The 16,479-nt window shown below is 40.0% G+C and overlaps 1 protein-coding gene across 6 annotated transcripts in view; it reads left to right on the plus strand.

Moving 5' to 3' along the window:
- LOC107756106 (cell adhesion molecule 1-like) overlaps positions 1–16,479 on the plus strand; it is a 328,363-nt gene that overhangs the window by 260,151 nt on the left and 51,733 nt on the right. For all 6 annotated transcript variants that reach the window (XM_016573093.1, XM_016573096.1, XM_016573097.1 and 3 more), the window contains 3 exons: positions 1,673–1,810; positions 7,844–8,002; positions 15,918–16,014. In XM_016573093.1, coding sequence (XP_016428579.1) covers positions 1,673–1,810; positions 7,844–8,002; positions 15,918–16,014 — 394 coding nt within the window. The remainder of the gene's footprint in view (positions 1–1,672; positions 1,811–7,843; positions 8,003–15,917; positions 16,015–16,479) is intronic.

Below are 16,479 nucleotides of genomic sequence, written 5' to 3' on the forward strand. Positions count from 1 at the left end.
AAAAAAGTCCACAACATTAAAGATCCAGCAGTATATTTAACTGTAGGCATGGGGTATGTTTTTATCTTAGTGTGCACAAAACCCAACTTGTGTGTTTGCTGCCAAAAAGCTTTTTATTTTATTTTTTCTCCATCTGACCATACAACCCGGTTCCGTTTGAAGTTCCAGTAGTGTCTGGCAACTGAATATGTTGGAGTCTGTTCTTGAATGAGAGCAGAGGAATTTTTCTTCATATTTATTTATTTATTTTTACCAATAGTGCCAATAATTCTAACTAGGAATATATATTTGTAATTTATTTATTTATTTAGAACACATTTATTTATATATATATATAAAATCTTCCCACATGTGGTCATGACCCCAAGGTTGAGAACCTCTGGATTGGACAAACCTGAACCTGTTGTTTTGACTGTCAGATTTCCCATAAGGCACTTGGCGCATAAACAAACACCCACAGACACACACACGCAGGGCTTCTTTGTTTCCTGAGAAATCCTTTTATGATCAATCACCAGAGTGGAGCAGCTTTTATGAGATGCTGCAGCAGTGTAGAATCAAGATATAGCCATTCATCTTCACCTAGCAGAAGGCCCGAGACGTGGCCAAGCCAGATCCTGAGCGCAAAGTCATTCATATTTCAGAACGGAGCCATTACCCCACATGTGCGCACACACACACACTTTTGCTGCTGTTTGGAGGGGCTGCTGAAAGCCCTCTAAAAACTCTACAAACACTTCACCTGCTACTTTCTTTGAGGACTTAGCTGCATGGTGGAGCCATTCAGCAGAATTATTGTTTATGTGTTTGTGCGTGTGTGTCTTTGTGTACATGTGAACGCTTTGCTGCGTTCTGCGTCTTGACATAACTGCATGGAAAAATCACCCGCACTTAAAAGTGATTATTCCGTTTTGAGAGCAGAGTTTAGTGCAGGGTGTTGAGTATTGAGGGAGTGGGATTGCAGAGAGGTATTGAGGGAGTGGGATTGCAGAGAGCTCGCTGAATGCCGTCGAGTGGCTGGCTCCACAGCTTCAGACACCCGAGTTGAAGCAGAATGCTTGAATGGAGCCCTGCTGCTCGGGGAGAGCAAGAAACCTGAATTACTCTGTCCAAAAAACACCACACATTTATGCCAGATTGCTAAAAGCCTAAGATTTAGGTGACCTGTTCAGGCAAGCATTTTAGATGTAGTGACCCTCTTGGAAGTAAGGACCAATGAAAGTGAGCATGTCTTTTGAAAACACTGTTATCACGGCATATCCAACTGAGCACCAAAAAGAAAAGGAAGCCTTTAGAAATGTTGGTTACAATATGCCTATGAACATTCCCAATTATTCAGGTCAGTGTAGAATGTTCTAGCAGATTTATTCCAGTCTACTGGATGTGTTGCTTTCTGTGTTAAGCAAGATGTTTCTCCATTTTCATGTTATAGTTATCCGTGTCTCATACTTTCTCAAGATATGCTCCTTTATGTCATTTGTAAAACAGAATGAATATACTCACCTCTTTATTTTCTATGAAGTGTTCATCTCTCAGTATTAGTGTCTGTGTTGGCTATCAGTGCACCATGTGCTGAATGTGACTCTAGTGGTGCTTGCACCATGGGCTGAATGTGACTCTAGTGGTGCTTGATTTACAGACCGCCTTGTAAAATCTGTTTATCCTCTCTCAGTCCCACCAGGAAACCCAATCATTGAGTCCCACGAGGACATTGTCAGAGAGGGCAACGAGACAGAGATAACCTGCACCTCCATGGGCAGCAAACCCGCCGCAACCATCAGATGGATGAAAGGAGACAAAGAGCTACAGGGTGGGTCAAGTCACATTGTGTACACACAAACAAACCAGGTGTTTACCAGGTTTGTTTTCGCTCTGCCTGGCATCCCACAGCGTGAGGTTTTCCCTAGTGCACTGTCCTCTGAGACTTTATGTATCGAAAAGACAAACGCATTAAAACAACTTAATACTAGCAACAAACTTTGTTAGATTTATGTAATGCTTTGCAGGTCACGGGTGAATGTACAGTACAGTATTATTCAAAAGTTTGGGATCAGTAAGACTTTTTAAATTTATTTATTTATTATTTTAAGAAATAGATTTTATTCAGCAAGTGGCATTAAAGACATTTATAATGTTAAAAATTTTCACATTTATGTAAATACTGTTCTTTTGAACTTTCTGTTTCTTTTCTTCAAAGAATCCTGAAAAATTTTTGAAATAATATCAGCATATTAGAATGATTTCTGACGGATCATGTGACACTAAGGACTAGAGTAATGACTGCAAAAAAAACTGCATTGCCATCACAGGAATAAATGCATTTCAAAATATATTAAAATAGCAAACAATCATTTTAAATTGCAATAATATTTCAAAGTATTACTGTATTTTCGATCAAATTAGTGCCGCCTTGGTGAGCACAAGATAATCTTACCAACCCCAAGCATTTGAATAGTAATTTCAAATGTACAGTATCATGAAATTTTCAAACGTTATTGATTTATTTCCTAACTTAATACAAATTGTATTTTTAAAAACTAAAAGTGTAACATTTGGACCCACCCACTTCCTATTTTCCACATTTTAGAATAAGAGTCATCAAGACTAAACTGTATATATATATGAATTACGTAGTGACCATCTATCTATCTGTCTGTCTGTCTGTCTATCTTTATTTATTTACTTATTTATTTGCATACTTGCACATTAATTTATTTATTTACACATTAATTTATACATTTGTTTAGTTTTATGCATCAATTTATGAGAAACACAAGTTCAGTCAAGTGTGTCCAAACTTTTGAGCAGTAGTGTATATATTTATTATTTGACATACCTCTTCTATAGTTTATAAATGTTTGAATGTCTTACGATGTTTTCATAAAAGTCATAAGTCACCACCTCCTTTTCAACATCTGCTTACCTGAATACTCTTCACAGAAGCTCGGCTCATTTTCCGTAATGGTCCGTGTGGGTGAGCGAAAGGCCTTACCTTTAACCCACAGCCGTCTAGACACAGGCAATTTGCATATGTACAAATTACTGCTTATAAGCTGTCCTAATAACAGCTACCCCAAATGAGATGGCTAAATTGGAGTCCTGGACGGATGTTTTCATTTGGTAATTAGCGATAAGCTCAGTCAGGGGTCTCCATTTCTCTCCACTGGGAGTTTCGGCAGCTATTACACAGCATTGTTCTTTTCATTTGTCACCGGGTGTTCTGTTTTTATGTAACGTCAATATATTATTGGACAGTTGGACAAATGTAGCACTAAAGATGAACGAGTTCGCCTCAGTGAGTTGGACAGCAGGACATGAATATTCTGTTCTTGTATAGCGGAACGGTTTGAATGGAGGAGGAGAAAGAGATTGAAGAAAGCGAGGGACCCTTTTCCTGACACAGGCGGTCCAATGCTGGCACTCACTGGCTGGAAATTGCTTTTGGCCCCTGCGCCTTTTCGGATTTATTTTTAATTAAATGTCCTCATCATTCAGCCTAATTACCTCTAGGATAATCAGGCTTTTTTAAATATCATTTAAAGGTTACACCCATACAGCCCCGGAATGTAAACTCAGCCGCCCCCATGATGTACCGCCTCATTCTCCCTCTCGCTCACACATACACAACCTTCCCAGGCTTCTCCGTGTTTTGTGCTGCGTTTAGTACTTCTGTTTTACATCCTGCTCCATTGTTGACACACACCTGTCTCGTAAGACTAGCTGAATGAACGTCGGGAAACAATGAGTTGTTAATTTCCTCCTGTCAGACGACATCGGGCCCGCTCATTGTGTCATTGCTTAAAAATATAATCTCATTTCAATTAGCCCACTAAGCTCAGCTGAAACACAATGGCACGATTTAGAATTTTTAATGGCTTTAAGGAAGTTTGCTAAATACTCGTTTGGCCCCAGATCTCCAGACTGCCCTCTTCCAGGGAGTGACTTTCCATCGGAAGGTGTTGAATAATGGGAAAAAAGGGGGCAGGGCAAATTATAGAGAGCAAAAAATGTGAAGAAATGGTGAATTCAATAGGGACAGGATCTCTTTTGATATTCAGCCCACTGTATCGCTGCAGATCGGGACTAATCAGAGCTCCTTTGCATTTCAAAAAGGGAGATGTTATTGAAATGAAGAAATGGCTGAATGACAGTGATTGACCTGTGATTATCTCTTTATCAGCAGTGACTGTGGCATTGTGAGGGAGAATATAGACATGCTTCTGGGCTCTCAATGAGCTCTGTGTCTTCACTTATTTGAGATATGATTGTCTGAATATCCATTCACTGCTGATAATGCTGAATGCAGAACGAATGAATGCTCAAGACAAGGAATTGTCCCTTCCCAGGCTTCTCCGTGTTTTGTGCTGCGTTTAGTACTTCTGTTTTACATCCTGCTCCATTGTTGACACACACCTGTCTCGTAAGACTAGCTGAATGAACGTCGGGAAACAATGAGTTGTTAATTTCCTCCTGTCAGACGACATCGGGCCCGCTCATTGTGTCATTGCTTAAAAATATAATCTCATTTCAATTAGCCCACTAAGCTCAGCTGAAACACAATGGCACGATTTAGAATTTTTAATGGCTTTAAGGAAGTTTGCTAAATACTCGTTTGGCCCCAGATCTCCAGACTGCCCTCTTCCAGGGAGTGACTTTCCATCGGAAGGTGTTGAATAATGGGAAAAAAGGGGGCAGGGCAAATTATAGAGAGCAAAAAATGTGAAGAAATGGTGAATTCAATAGGGACAGGATCTCTTTTGATATTCAGCCCACTGTATCGCTGCAGATCGGGACTAATCAGAGCTCCTTTGCATTTCAAAAAGGGAGATGTTATTGAAATGAAGAAATGGCTGAATGACAGTGATTGACCTGTGATTATCTCTTTATCAGCAGTGACTGTGGCATTGTGAGGGAGAATATAGACATGCTTCTGGGCTCTCAATGAGCTCTGTGTCTTCACTTATTTGAGATATGATTGTCTGAATATCCATTCACTGCTGATAATGCTGAATGCAGAACGAATGAATGCTCAAGACAAGGAATTGTCTTGAGTATTGAGATGGCCAGATTTCCACACAGCAGTGCCATTTTTGGACATTTTTATGATTTATGGTAAAATTAGCATTGTGGGTTGTTGATAACATTGATAACACAGCCAGAAGATAGATGCAATCTGCACATAAATGACAAAAGAAATATAGAAACCACACATAAATTGCAATATTTGATACAACTGCTCCATAAATAACTTAAAGGGTGCTAATGCAAATATACAAAAAAAACTGAGGTCAGTAAGACTTATTTTTTATCAAAAAGAAATTAGTAATTTTATTCAGCAAGGACACATTAAATTGATCATAAGTGGCAGTAAAGACATTAATAATGTTAAACATTACTATTTCAAATAAATGCTGTCTTTTTGAACTTTCTATTCATCAGAAAATATTGAAAATATGAGCCGTAGCCTGGCCCTTGTCCGACAACTTATCAGAATTACCGGCCCGAGCCCGTCTTTTTTCCCCCTTCTCCCAAAACGGCTTATACTACTGTTTCAGCTATTAAAATAGTTCAGTTTTGTATGTAATGGCAAAATGATTATATTTAGTTTCGTTTTTTTTTTTTAATTAAGTTAATTTAGAAAAACCTTTTGAGCATTTTTCGTTCATTAAATATAAGTTTTTGTTTTTTAACGACCAAGCGGCAAGTGGCAGACAGTGAGCTAATCATAGCCTATGTTTGATCAATTTAGCCTTGTCAAATCATCATGACTTGCCTAAAATAAAATCTAGATATACTAGTTCAAGCATATAACAATGTTTAAACGTTAAACCTGCGCTATAATAAATGTGCACTATATCCAAGTTTGTGCGGAGAGTGGAAGCTAAAGCTCGCTTTGCAGGACATGGAGGCGCCAGCGCAATCACTTGCTTTTTTTTTTCAGTGGAAACAACTTAAAATAGTCTACGCCGTCATTTTTGCTTGTAAAGGTAAGAGTACATAATACATCATTCGGAACTATAAAGGGTATACTTGTATTTGTGTGCACTCACAATATCAAGAAAACGTTGTGCTTTTATAAAATAAAGAAAACAAACATGATGCGCTTTCTGCGGTCTGGTCTTGAACAGGAGCGCTTCACAAAAATGAATCGAAACTCAACAAATACATGCCTCACAGACATGATAAATAAATCTATAGAAAGCTTTAAATTACCACTTAACGAAATAAAACAAATCGAAAACAAAAACTCTTTCATTATAATCATAATCCGTAAAGATGCACTTCTCTCTAAAGGCGCGTGTAATGAGGAGATGGCGAGTCAGGATTGTCATCATCTTTGCGACACCAACTCAGAAAACACCAGTTTATTAGTAAATAATTCAAATATCTCCTTACTATTTCCCCCCGACACATTCATGGTAATTATTTTTGCTGGGGCTTTGCGGCAAGCTTTAGCCTATTGCGTGCGTTTGAACGCAGATCTCTTCAACTGCGCTGACGGCACGCATGCTGCTACTGCTGCTGGCAGGACACTAAACAGAGCCGCTCTTGACAGTCGCTGTAGCACAGTCTCGTGTTGTTTCCACCAGCGTGGCAATTTTTTTCATCACTAATTGATAGATGTCTAAAATATAAAAATTAGCAGCCTAAAACAGGCCCGAGGCCCAGGCCGCGTCTGAACTATGACTAGTACAGTAATTTCTCCAAGATTAAAGGGATAGTTCACAGAAAAATGACAATTCTTTAATCATTTACCCACCCTCATTTTGTTCCAAATGGGGTCCAAAACAGCTTTATATGTACAAAAATATCTTCTTTTATGTTCTACAGAATAAATGAAGTCATACAGGTTCGGAACAACAAGAGGCTGAGTGAATGATGACAGATTTTTGTGTGTGAACTATTCCTTTTAGGTACAGTAGGCCATTGATTTCCTGAAAAGCATAAACACCATCAAAACCAGCTCGACATGGTAACATTGGCTCAATCAGTGGTCTTAGTTTGGAGCAAGACAGAGGGAATGGTTTGAGGAAACCTTTTTGAAAACAGTCATTATATTTTCTGCTAGTGGCACATAAATTACACACCTATAATAAAGTGACGTTGGTGTTTACCCTCCATCAAACTCACATTTGTATGTTTCTTTTCTTTTAGTCTGTCACTACCACATCTAATTCATTTTTTAATGGTCAAGTGGATTTGTTTTCTTTACAAATACACAAACAGGACAATAGGTCCCTCTCTCTCTTACATTCTCGCTCACCCCTTCTCTCCTCCTTCCTCTCTTTCCACCCACGCATGTTTCTCTCCACAAGGCCAGAGCAGTAATTGAGTGATGGAGGTCTGTGCGGTGCTGCGAGGCTATTGTCTGGAGCCGCACAATGACTCCGAATCTTTTGTGTTCTTCATGCCCACTTGATGCTGCTGAAGGAGGGCTGCGGGTCAGAGGCATCCACTACAGCCATTATATCTCACTTCATAAAGCACAAACACACCATCACAGCCCACACAGTTGCCAATGAGTGACAGCTGCATAACAAGACTCGAAAGGAAGCGATTTGGGGCTGTTTTTCAGCCACATGGCTCCTCCCATATGGTCACATTTCAGGTGAAGCTGCAGGGGGCTGTTTACTGTACACATGTCATCGATAAGCTACAGCGAGCCTCCATATGTCACATATGTGCGAGTCGTTAGGGGATCCACTTTGTTAGATGGCTCACAGGATGTAACATATACTGTGGCCTTCAATACATTTAGCCACCCGTGGTTTCTTGACAGTGATGATAATGAAAGCGATTAATTTTGAATTGTATGTCTCTCAATGGTTTCTGTCTCTCACAGGCAAATCTAAAGTGGAGGCCACGTATGACAGGATGTTCACTGTGACTAGCTGGCTGAGGTTTACTGTCACGAGAGAGGATGATGGAGTTCCTGTGGTTTGCATTGTCGACCATCCAGCGGTCAAGGACTTTCAGGCGCAAAAGTACCTGGAAGTACAATGTGAGTGAACCGGCACTTTAAGAGATATTTATTAATATTATATTATGTGAATACTATGTCATACTAGTGCGGTGAATGTTTATGGTTATCAACCAATGGAATATTAAATTGTTTTTCTTTCCAACAACAAATCACTTGAACGCAACAATCTCGTAATCAGGACTTCATAAGTGGGAAATAGGAAGTTTCTGATAGCACGTGAAGGCACTAAGGGTGTACTCACACTAGGCAATCTTAACCGTGGCCGAGCGCGTTTCACCTCCAAAGCCCGGTTCGTTTGACTAGTGTGATCGCTCCGTGCCACGCGTGGGCGCGGTTCGTTTAGCCATCCCTGGCTCGGTTGGAAGAGGTGGGCCAGAGCACGGTTCAGTTGGGCTCGGGCGCGGCACGCATGTAGTGTGAGCGCTAACCGCGCCGGAACATGATTGCGTTAACATTTCTGAGCGGCAAAAGTGAAAGATCTGTAATTGTGAGAGGGCCGTGTGTAACCGCGTCCCAAACGACTCAAAATAATAAACCACAAAGTTAATAAAGCGATGCACTCCACTGTGCTGAGCGTGAGCGCTTCTCTGCTGTCTTCGCGTGCTGTTGGAAACTCCCTATTTCCCACTTATGCACGAGCACATTGCATTCTTTTCTGTTAAAAACAACAGTGAACAGTGGTTTGTTAATGTTGATGCTTAGCCTAAATAATTTGCTGCTGCAGTCTTTGGCCCACCCCAAATGCTCTCATTGGTTGACACGCGTGATGACACCCATCCCAAGCCAGTACTGATCAACATCCCACCCCTCCTGTGACCCATGGTTTGTCTGTATGTGTAATAATGATAATAAAAATAAAAATATTTTAAAAAACTGCGTTTATACACAATAAAAAATATTGTCGTGTTAATTAATTAATGCGTTAATGCGATAACGTGTTAACTTGGCCAGCCCTAATATATATATATATATATATAATTGCTATTATTCAATTAATTACATATTAATATTATATTATGTGACTAACAACTATTAGTATTTTAAACATATTTACTATTTATTTTATTTATTTTCTGAACTACAATGTGAGTGAGCTAAGGACAACATGACAGTATTTTTAATATAGATGTAGAATTGCTAATTATTATTAAATTGAATATTATGTGAATAATAACAGTAATTTAAATATATTTAAAGTGATATCTTTGGATAAAGGTGTTTTTCAAAAAAAAAATTTTAAGTACAATGTGAGAGCAGAGGGCAGCTGTAACAACGTTTGTAGATCGGGAAGAAGGAGGCGGGAACCGGCGGACATTTAAACAAACTTTAATAAAACAAACAAACACAAAATAGCACGACAGCCCCTCGCGGACGACTGTCGTGCACAAACAAAACCAAAACACAAAATAAACTCCAGGCCTGGACCTCTCTCGCTCGACACGGTCGTCACTCCTCCCTTTTATCCTTCCGGAGCTAGCTCGTGAGACTCGAGACCGGTGAGTGGTGCAGGTGTCGCTCATTATCAATTACTCCACCGGCCTCGCTCCGTTCCCACGGCTCTCAGCCCCGCCCCCACTCGTCACAGCAGCATGATAGCATTTTAAATGTACAGTATTTTAAATATAGCTGTAGAATTACTCATTATTGATTAAATATTAACATTATAGAGGATGTGTGACAGCATTTTAAATATACACATATTGAATTAGTTCTGTTAAATAATAGTATATTATGGTAACATATATTAATAATGTAAATATATTTATTTTTAACTAGATAAAGGTGTGTTTCTTCCTCCTTTTTTCATTGGAGTTGTGTAGAGTTAGTAAGTTTATTGTTATCTTTGTCCTTGTGTTAGAAATCAGTCAGGCCTATCCTTTCCCTTGTGAGAGCAGACATTAGCCCTGCCATGTCACCTGGCCTGTGATGAAAGATTAAGCATGTTTTTGCGCTTGGGTAATTCAGTCATGACACAGAGATTGTGACTCTGATTGGAGGAGAGCCTTGGGCACTGTCTTCTGTGATACAGACAGGGCTCGAAATTCACTTTTTTACTTGGTAGCACTGGTGCTCCCAACTTCAAAAAGTTAGGAGCACCAGCAAAAATTTAGGAGCACTCACCAAAAATGTATGAGCATCACAACTACAAATTATATATTAACAGATTGTATCCTTACATTCTGTTAACATAGGTTAATATTAGCTGTCAATCTCTCAGTCACTGCTTTCCGCTAACTACCTCGAGAAAAAGAAAGGGCTGAAGAAGAGAGAAAATGAAAAGAACACTGACAGATTTCTTTTGTAAACAACCTAAAGTTAAGCTCTTCTTTGGCAAGGGTTAGGATGGTGTATGCGGTGTTAAATTTTACATTCAGCTCTGCCAGTTGCACCGAACGGCTGGCAGCTAGGGGTGTGCGATATTGACAAAAAATTATATCTCGATATTTTCTGGGATTTTAACGATAACAATAATTTGACTGAGTGTTACTGTGCTGATATCTTAAGGACTACAGTGGACAGCTGACTCCTAAAATTTTTTATATTCATATTCTGTGTGGTGGTCAGTTCACAGCAGTGACAGAAATGAATCTTTTCCAATAAGTTTAAATAGATTTTTACCTTTTATGGTCATTTTTACCTTAAAGCCATTTTTTCTAAAAGTGTGCATTATCATTTGAGTCAAATTATTATATTTAATTAGTCAATTATAATAAGACATTTGGGCTGTTATCAAGCAAATGAAAGTATCAATCAACAAAATTCATCTTTGCAATGCAGAGGAAACACAGAAGCTGCCTCTGAAATGGCATTTAGATGCATTTACACACTAATTAATGCAGGACATGAATGCATTTAGCCTGCAGTTACACATGCATAAATAATATTTTAATATTGTAAACATAAAACGTTGAATACTGATATTTGAAATATTTGAAACTTTAAATGTGAAATTAAAACCGCCAGCAGGTGGCAGCAAGTCACTGTTAATAAGTGAGTCATTGCGATTGAACCGAATCATTTGACGAATGATACATTCAGGAACGAAACGCCCTTATGTTGCTCAGAGACACAAAACAGCGCTGTGACTGCTTGGAATTATTTTTGCAGGCGAAATGGAGCAAAAAGAGTTAATATAGTGTCTAAAACGTAAGTCTCTTAATATTAACTAATTTTTTATTGAACAGTTGTATAAAATCAATATCACATTTGTAATCAGGCTGATTTTTGGAGGAAACAGCACTCTTCTTGTGATACTGATTAACTATATCAGGGATAGGCAACGTCGGAGTGCCGCTGTCCTGCAGAGTTTAGCTCTAACCCTAATCAAACACACCTGAACAAGCTAATCAAGGTCTTCAGGATTACTAACGCTACAGACAAGTGAGGTTTTTTTTCAGGGTTGGAGCTAAACTCTGCAGGACATCGGCACTCCAGGACCGACGTTGCCTACCCCTGAACTATATGAAATTATGTAAAGGCCCCATATCTTGAATTTTGTGATGCATTTTAATAGACTGAATCATGCCATGAAAGAACACACTCTAAATACGCACGCGCACTAATTTAACCTAACAGACTTCACGTCATGTATGCGTGCACTCTCTGTAGGTGTGTTTTGTTTGGATTTTGCAATATACTCAATAATGTCAAACCGCACATCGTAAAACAACAATTACGAAATGTGTAGATTCGGTGGCGAACGCTGTTACCTGCAAACTCCGTCCCACATTCGCAGGCTTTACAGTGAACGCAGTGCATAGAACCATTTTCATAGCGGAGCCACTAGAAGTCTCTCCGAAAACTGCTATCACCACCACCATTATTTGTAACTTTAGGTGGTTCACAAAATAAATCTGTCAGTGTTTCTTTTTTTATTTTCTCTCTTCTTCAGCCCTTTACATTCCCCGCGGTAGTTAGCTCCCTGTCACCTGACAGCGGAAAGCAGTGACTGGGTGATTGACAGCTAATATTAACCAATCTAAAATCTGCATTAAAGTTAAGAATGTAAAGATGAAGTTTAATTGGTTATGTAGCCTAACGTTTCATAGAACGGCAGACAGGTCACCGTATCAACACTCAGAAGGCACATACTCTGAACGTTTTTAGAGAAATTAAAACAGGTCGCACGACAACAATTATATGCACTCACACAAATGCTCCCAAATATATTTTGAGGTCGCACAGATTAAATTTCGGGAGCATATGCGACCAAAATGGTCGCAATTTCGAGCCTTGTACAGATGTGATTTTTAAAGATGTTTTATTTGGGTCCTCAAGCATATTCTTCTTGAGGTTAATCTTGCCTGCCACTGGGTTTAGAAGATCACCGGAAAAGGTTTCTTTGCCTGACCTTTATCTACCAAAGGCAACACATCTCCAGAAACTGCAGGATATTTGGTGCCCAACTTAAAGCAGAAAAATTTAAAACCATTTTGTCTGTGCTATTTAACTGGATTTCGTGCTCACGGCCAGCCTTTGTCATGCTCCGGGGAGAGCTGGTGCACGAGTCATTGTCTGGCTCACTCTTCTTTCAAATTGTGCTGCTGAAACTGGGAAAACAATCAATGTTAAAAATCATTGAGTGAAGGCAGCCTTAATGGAGTTCATTTTTACAATAGAAAATAGAAAATCATCGCTGTGGATATTAAATAAGCCAGAAATATTGATAGCTACACCATGCAAACAGTTCCACCGATGTGCAGTTCAGCAGCTTCAGGGAAATTAAACGCTCCGTGGTGGCGGTGCTAAGAAATGACAACAATATCTCGTGTCAATAATTGTGTTATTAGAATTAGAGTGACCTTTTCTGTCCGGCACACCAGCTACACACAAACCGGAGGCCGGTGGCGCTGCTTTCCGTGGATTTAGTGCTCAGGAGAGAGAGAGAGCGAGCTTTGGAAAGGAACTAATGCAGGGGAAGCTTCAAAGCCAGAAACTTTCACTCAGAGCCTTTCATGCGAAGAGTTTGAAGATGACAAGGGGAGAAATGGAAGGAGTCTCCATAGAGCTGAGACAAACAGGTGGATATTCCTCTTACAGAACTTCTGAGCGGACTGCTCTCTCTCTCTCTCTCTTTCTCTATTTCGCTTTAGACCAGGCTGTCCATCATGGACACAGAAATGTTAGCTCTGACAGGGTATAATTTGGACAGATAGAAGGCCAACAGATCACTTTTTGTTGATAGAAGAGGTCAAACAGGAAAGCATCAAGTGGGCAAAGCACTCAACAAATTCAGCGATTGCCAAAAAGCCAGTTGAAACGTCTGCCCTGAAATAATGTGATAAATCTTGTCAGGACATTGACGCTTATTTTTTTCCCGTCGTACACTTTAAAATCCAAGAAAGTGTGAAATCCGTGGGTCAAAGTCAAGTCACCGTTCACTCAGCATCCAGTCTATTCAAAGTGCCGTAAGAGCCATGGTGAAATTGAAAGAGTGGAATCTGGGGGTTATTGTGGGCGACTTTGACATGGTTTCAGCTAACTAATCTTTCGCCCTTTGAATCCACAGGGACACTCAGCATCACTCTGTGTGGATTTTTTGTAACTTCCTTGGCCCTTATGCATGACCTGCCTCCAACGCAAGGTCTGCTGCTTATCCTGATTCATGCATACTAATGACTCTGGACTATTTACATTACAAACCCACTGTTTCATCTATCAGTGCATGTCTACTGTTTAACCCACATTGCTTGCCAAATTGAGCGAATGATGTCATTAAAGTTGCACATGGGAGCAGCTCTAATATCTCCCCCACGTCCGTGGAACGTACACACAGTGCTGTCGCATAAGCATCTATGGAACGCCACTTCAAGCTCTATTACTGGGGGAATATTAGATTTGGGTTCCTTTGAGAAACTAGAGGGCTGGATGCCGGCCAGCTCTGGAATGGAGCATAGGACTGGAAAGGCATAGCTCAGCCATTAAAACCTGTCAGTTTGAGAGAATGAATACCTCCAAGGAAACAGCAGGAACCTCAGAGCGCACATCTCATGTGGAGCCCACTTACATAACCGTGGTGGGCTTGGCAAGTGTACCATGTTCTCCTATGAATCTTGGGAACTTTAAAGGGATAGTTTACTCAAAAATGAAAAATCTGTTGTCATTTACTCACTCACATGTCATTCCAAACCCATAGGACTGGCTTTCTTCTACATTTTCTGAAAAATTTGTTTTTGTACATATAATGGAAATCAATGGGGTCCAATTGACTGTTGTTTTGGACTCAATTGACTTTCATTGTATGGACAAAAAAAGAGTTCTTCAAAATATCTTCTTTTGTGTTCCACAGAAGAAAGTCAGTCATACAGGGTTGAAAAGACGTGAGGGAGAGTAAAAGTCGTCAGCAAAGGTATTGTATTGAGAGCGATGAATCATTCACAATGAGACCAGAAACATGAATCAAGAAAATAAGTCAATTTTGATTTCAAGTGAACGACTTGTGGACGACTGTCGTGCACAAACAAAACCAAAACACAAAATAAACTCCAGGCCTGGTCCTCTCTCGCTCGACACGGTCGTCACTCCTCCCTTTTATCCTTCCGGAGCTCCTCCGTGAGACTCGAGACCGGTGAGTGGTGCAGGTGTCGCTCATTATCAATTACTCCACCGGCCTCGCTCCGTTCCCACGGCTCTCGGCCCCGCCCCCACTCGTCACAGTATTGCTCATTGTTAGTTAATGCATTAAATAGTTAACAAATGGAACCTTATTGTAAAGTGTTACCCCTATATAAATTCTATTAGAATTACTATTGGCAAAGGCTGCGCAGACTTTTTTTTTCTGTTGCTTTGTTTATTTACTTATTGTTTTTTTCTTTTTATTTGGCACACCTGACTGTTGTTCTTGTATCCATTATGCCTAATGAAAGGCCAGTAACACTTTCTTGCCTTTTAGTGTTTTTCATGTTCTGTTTTTTTTTTTCTGTGTCTTTTATGGTTTATATTCTCGCTGCACTCATTAGCACTCAGTATAACAAAAAGGTAGCCGTTTCCTGTTTTTGCCTGTCATGTACCTATATGTAGAAACACTACCTGGCAAACAGGAGCCTATTTAGTATTTGCCTGATATTAGGAATGTTCTACAAAAGCAGCAGCACAACAGCCTTATGTAGTCCATTAAATGCCAAGGGTCCTAAATGTCTCTATGATTTTCTTACATAAGCTGTTTGCCATTAAGTTTCATCATGTCATTAGACCGCCAGACAGACCGAAAAATCCTATTAGACACCAGAAATTGGCACACAGGTGTAATAAGGTTATGCAAGGAGTTCACACAAATGTGGAGCGAGTGACCGGCCCGCTTGAATCTGTGTGTCAGATCCTACCCTCCGATGGTGTCGAGACACACGGCGCTGGATACTTCGATGTGAGAGAGCGTTAGTTATGTGTCCAACGTCAGTTTGAATGTCACCCCTCCTGCTGCACTGTACAAACACAGCAGGAAGTCTAATCCCAGCTGAATTGGAAAAGAACTGAGACTTGCCAAGGAGAAGTGCACATTTCATGCTGAATGTAGCAGCTACGCCTGAGAGGCAAGGCTGACGCAAGGTGCAAAAAGCCAGCGGGCTACCTGCTGCCAGTCACTGGAGAATAGAACCATTGAGCGCCCAGTCGTTTTAATAGATATGAGAAAGGGCAGTACTTACGGAGCAGAAAGGTCAATGCTGAGAGCGCTTGAATATGGACATCGGTGATGTCATGACTTCTGACTGTATACACGGCAAACATCAGGGTGTATCGATTATGTTTAAATGACTCTAAAGGTTAATAGAAAAAAAGCATGTGCACATTTTGTATCAAACAATGGTAATGCTGAAGAGTCAAACCAAATGACTGAGAACAATCCGATAAGTGTTGAACAAAGCCAAGGCTGTTTAAAGTTTCATGCAGCCCGGGGGCACAAGACGCTGATGTGCTTTACTTTTCTCCTCCACAGATAAACCTGAGGTGACGATCAAGGTGGAGTTTCCGCAGGGCCTGATTAGAGAGGGCGAGAATCTGGAACTGACGTGCCAGGCTAAAGGCAAACCACAGTAAGACACCTCTCTCTCCCGTGTGTTCCATTTCTGACAATATTAGCAACTTTTCAACTGTTTGTTCTGGTACGGATGAGTCAGGGTCATGGGCTTTTTATGAGAACAGTCCTCTACCAAAACCCATAGCCAAACGTTTCACCGCCATCACAAGGCGTTCAGTGGAATTAATTTATAACAATTCTGGTCCTGATCTAATTGGTCAAGCAGCCTTTCAAGATATTTTGTTATATTGCTTAATTGCATTTGAGGCATTTAATCAAAAAAATCTATTTTATTCTTGATGTACGAGCTTTAATTTAGTTTGCCTACGCAATGAAAATGAGAAGGATGCTGGGCAAAATCTCAGCTGAATTTGATTGTGCACATGTGCCACAATATTTTTGGCTTTTTACTTTTGACCATTAATTGCTTTATCTGGCATACAACATAAACTTAATAATTGTGTTTGAATTTAGTAGAGTT

The sequence above is a fragment of the Sinocyclocheilus rhinocerous genome, unplaced genomic scaffold, assembly GCF_001515625.1.
Source record: "Sinocyclocheilus rhinocerous isolate Xijiao unplaced genomic scaffold, SAMN03320098_v1.1 scaffold682, whole genome shotgun sequence".
Taxonomy (NCBI): Eukaryota; Metazoa; Chordata; class Actinopteri; order Cypriniformes; family Cyprinidae; genus Sinocyclocheilus; species Sinocyclocheilus rhinocerous.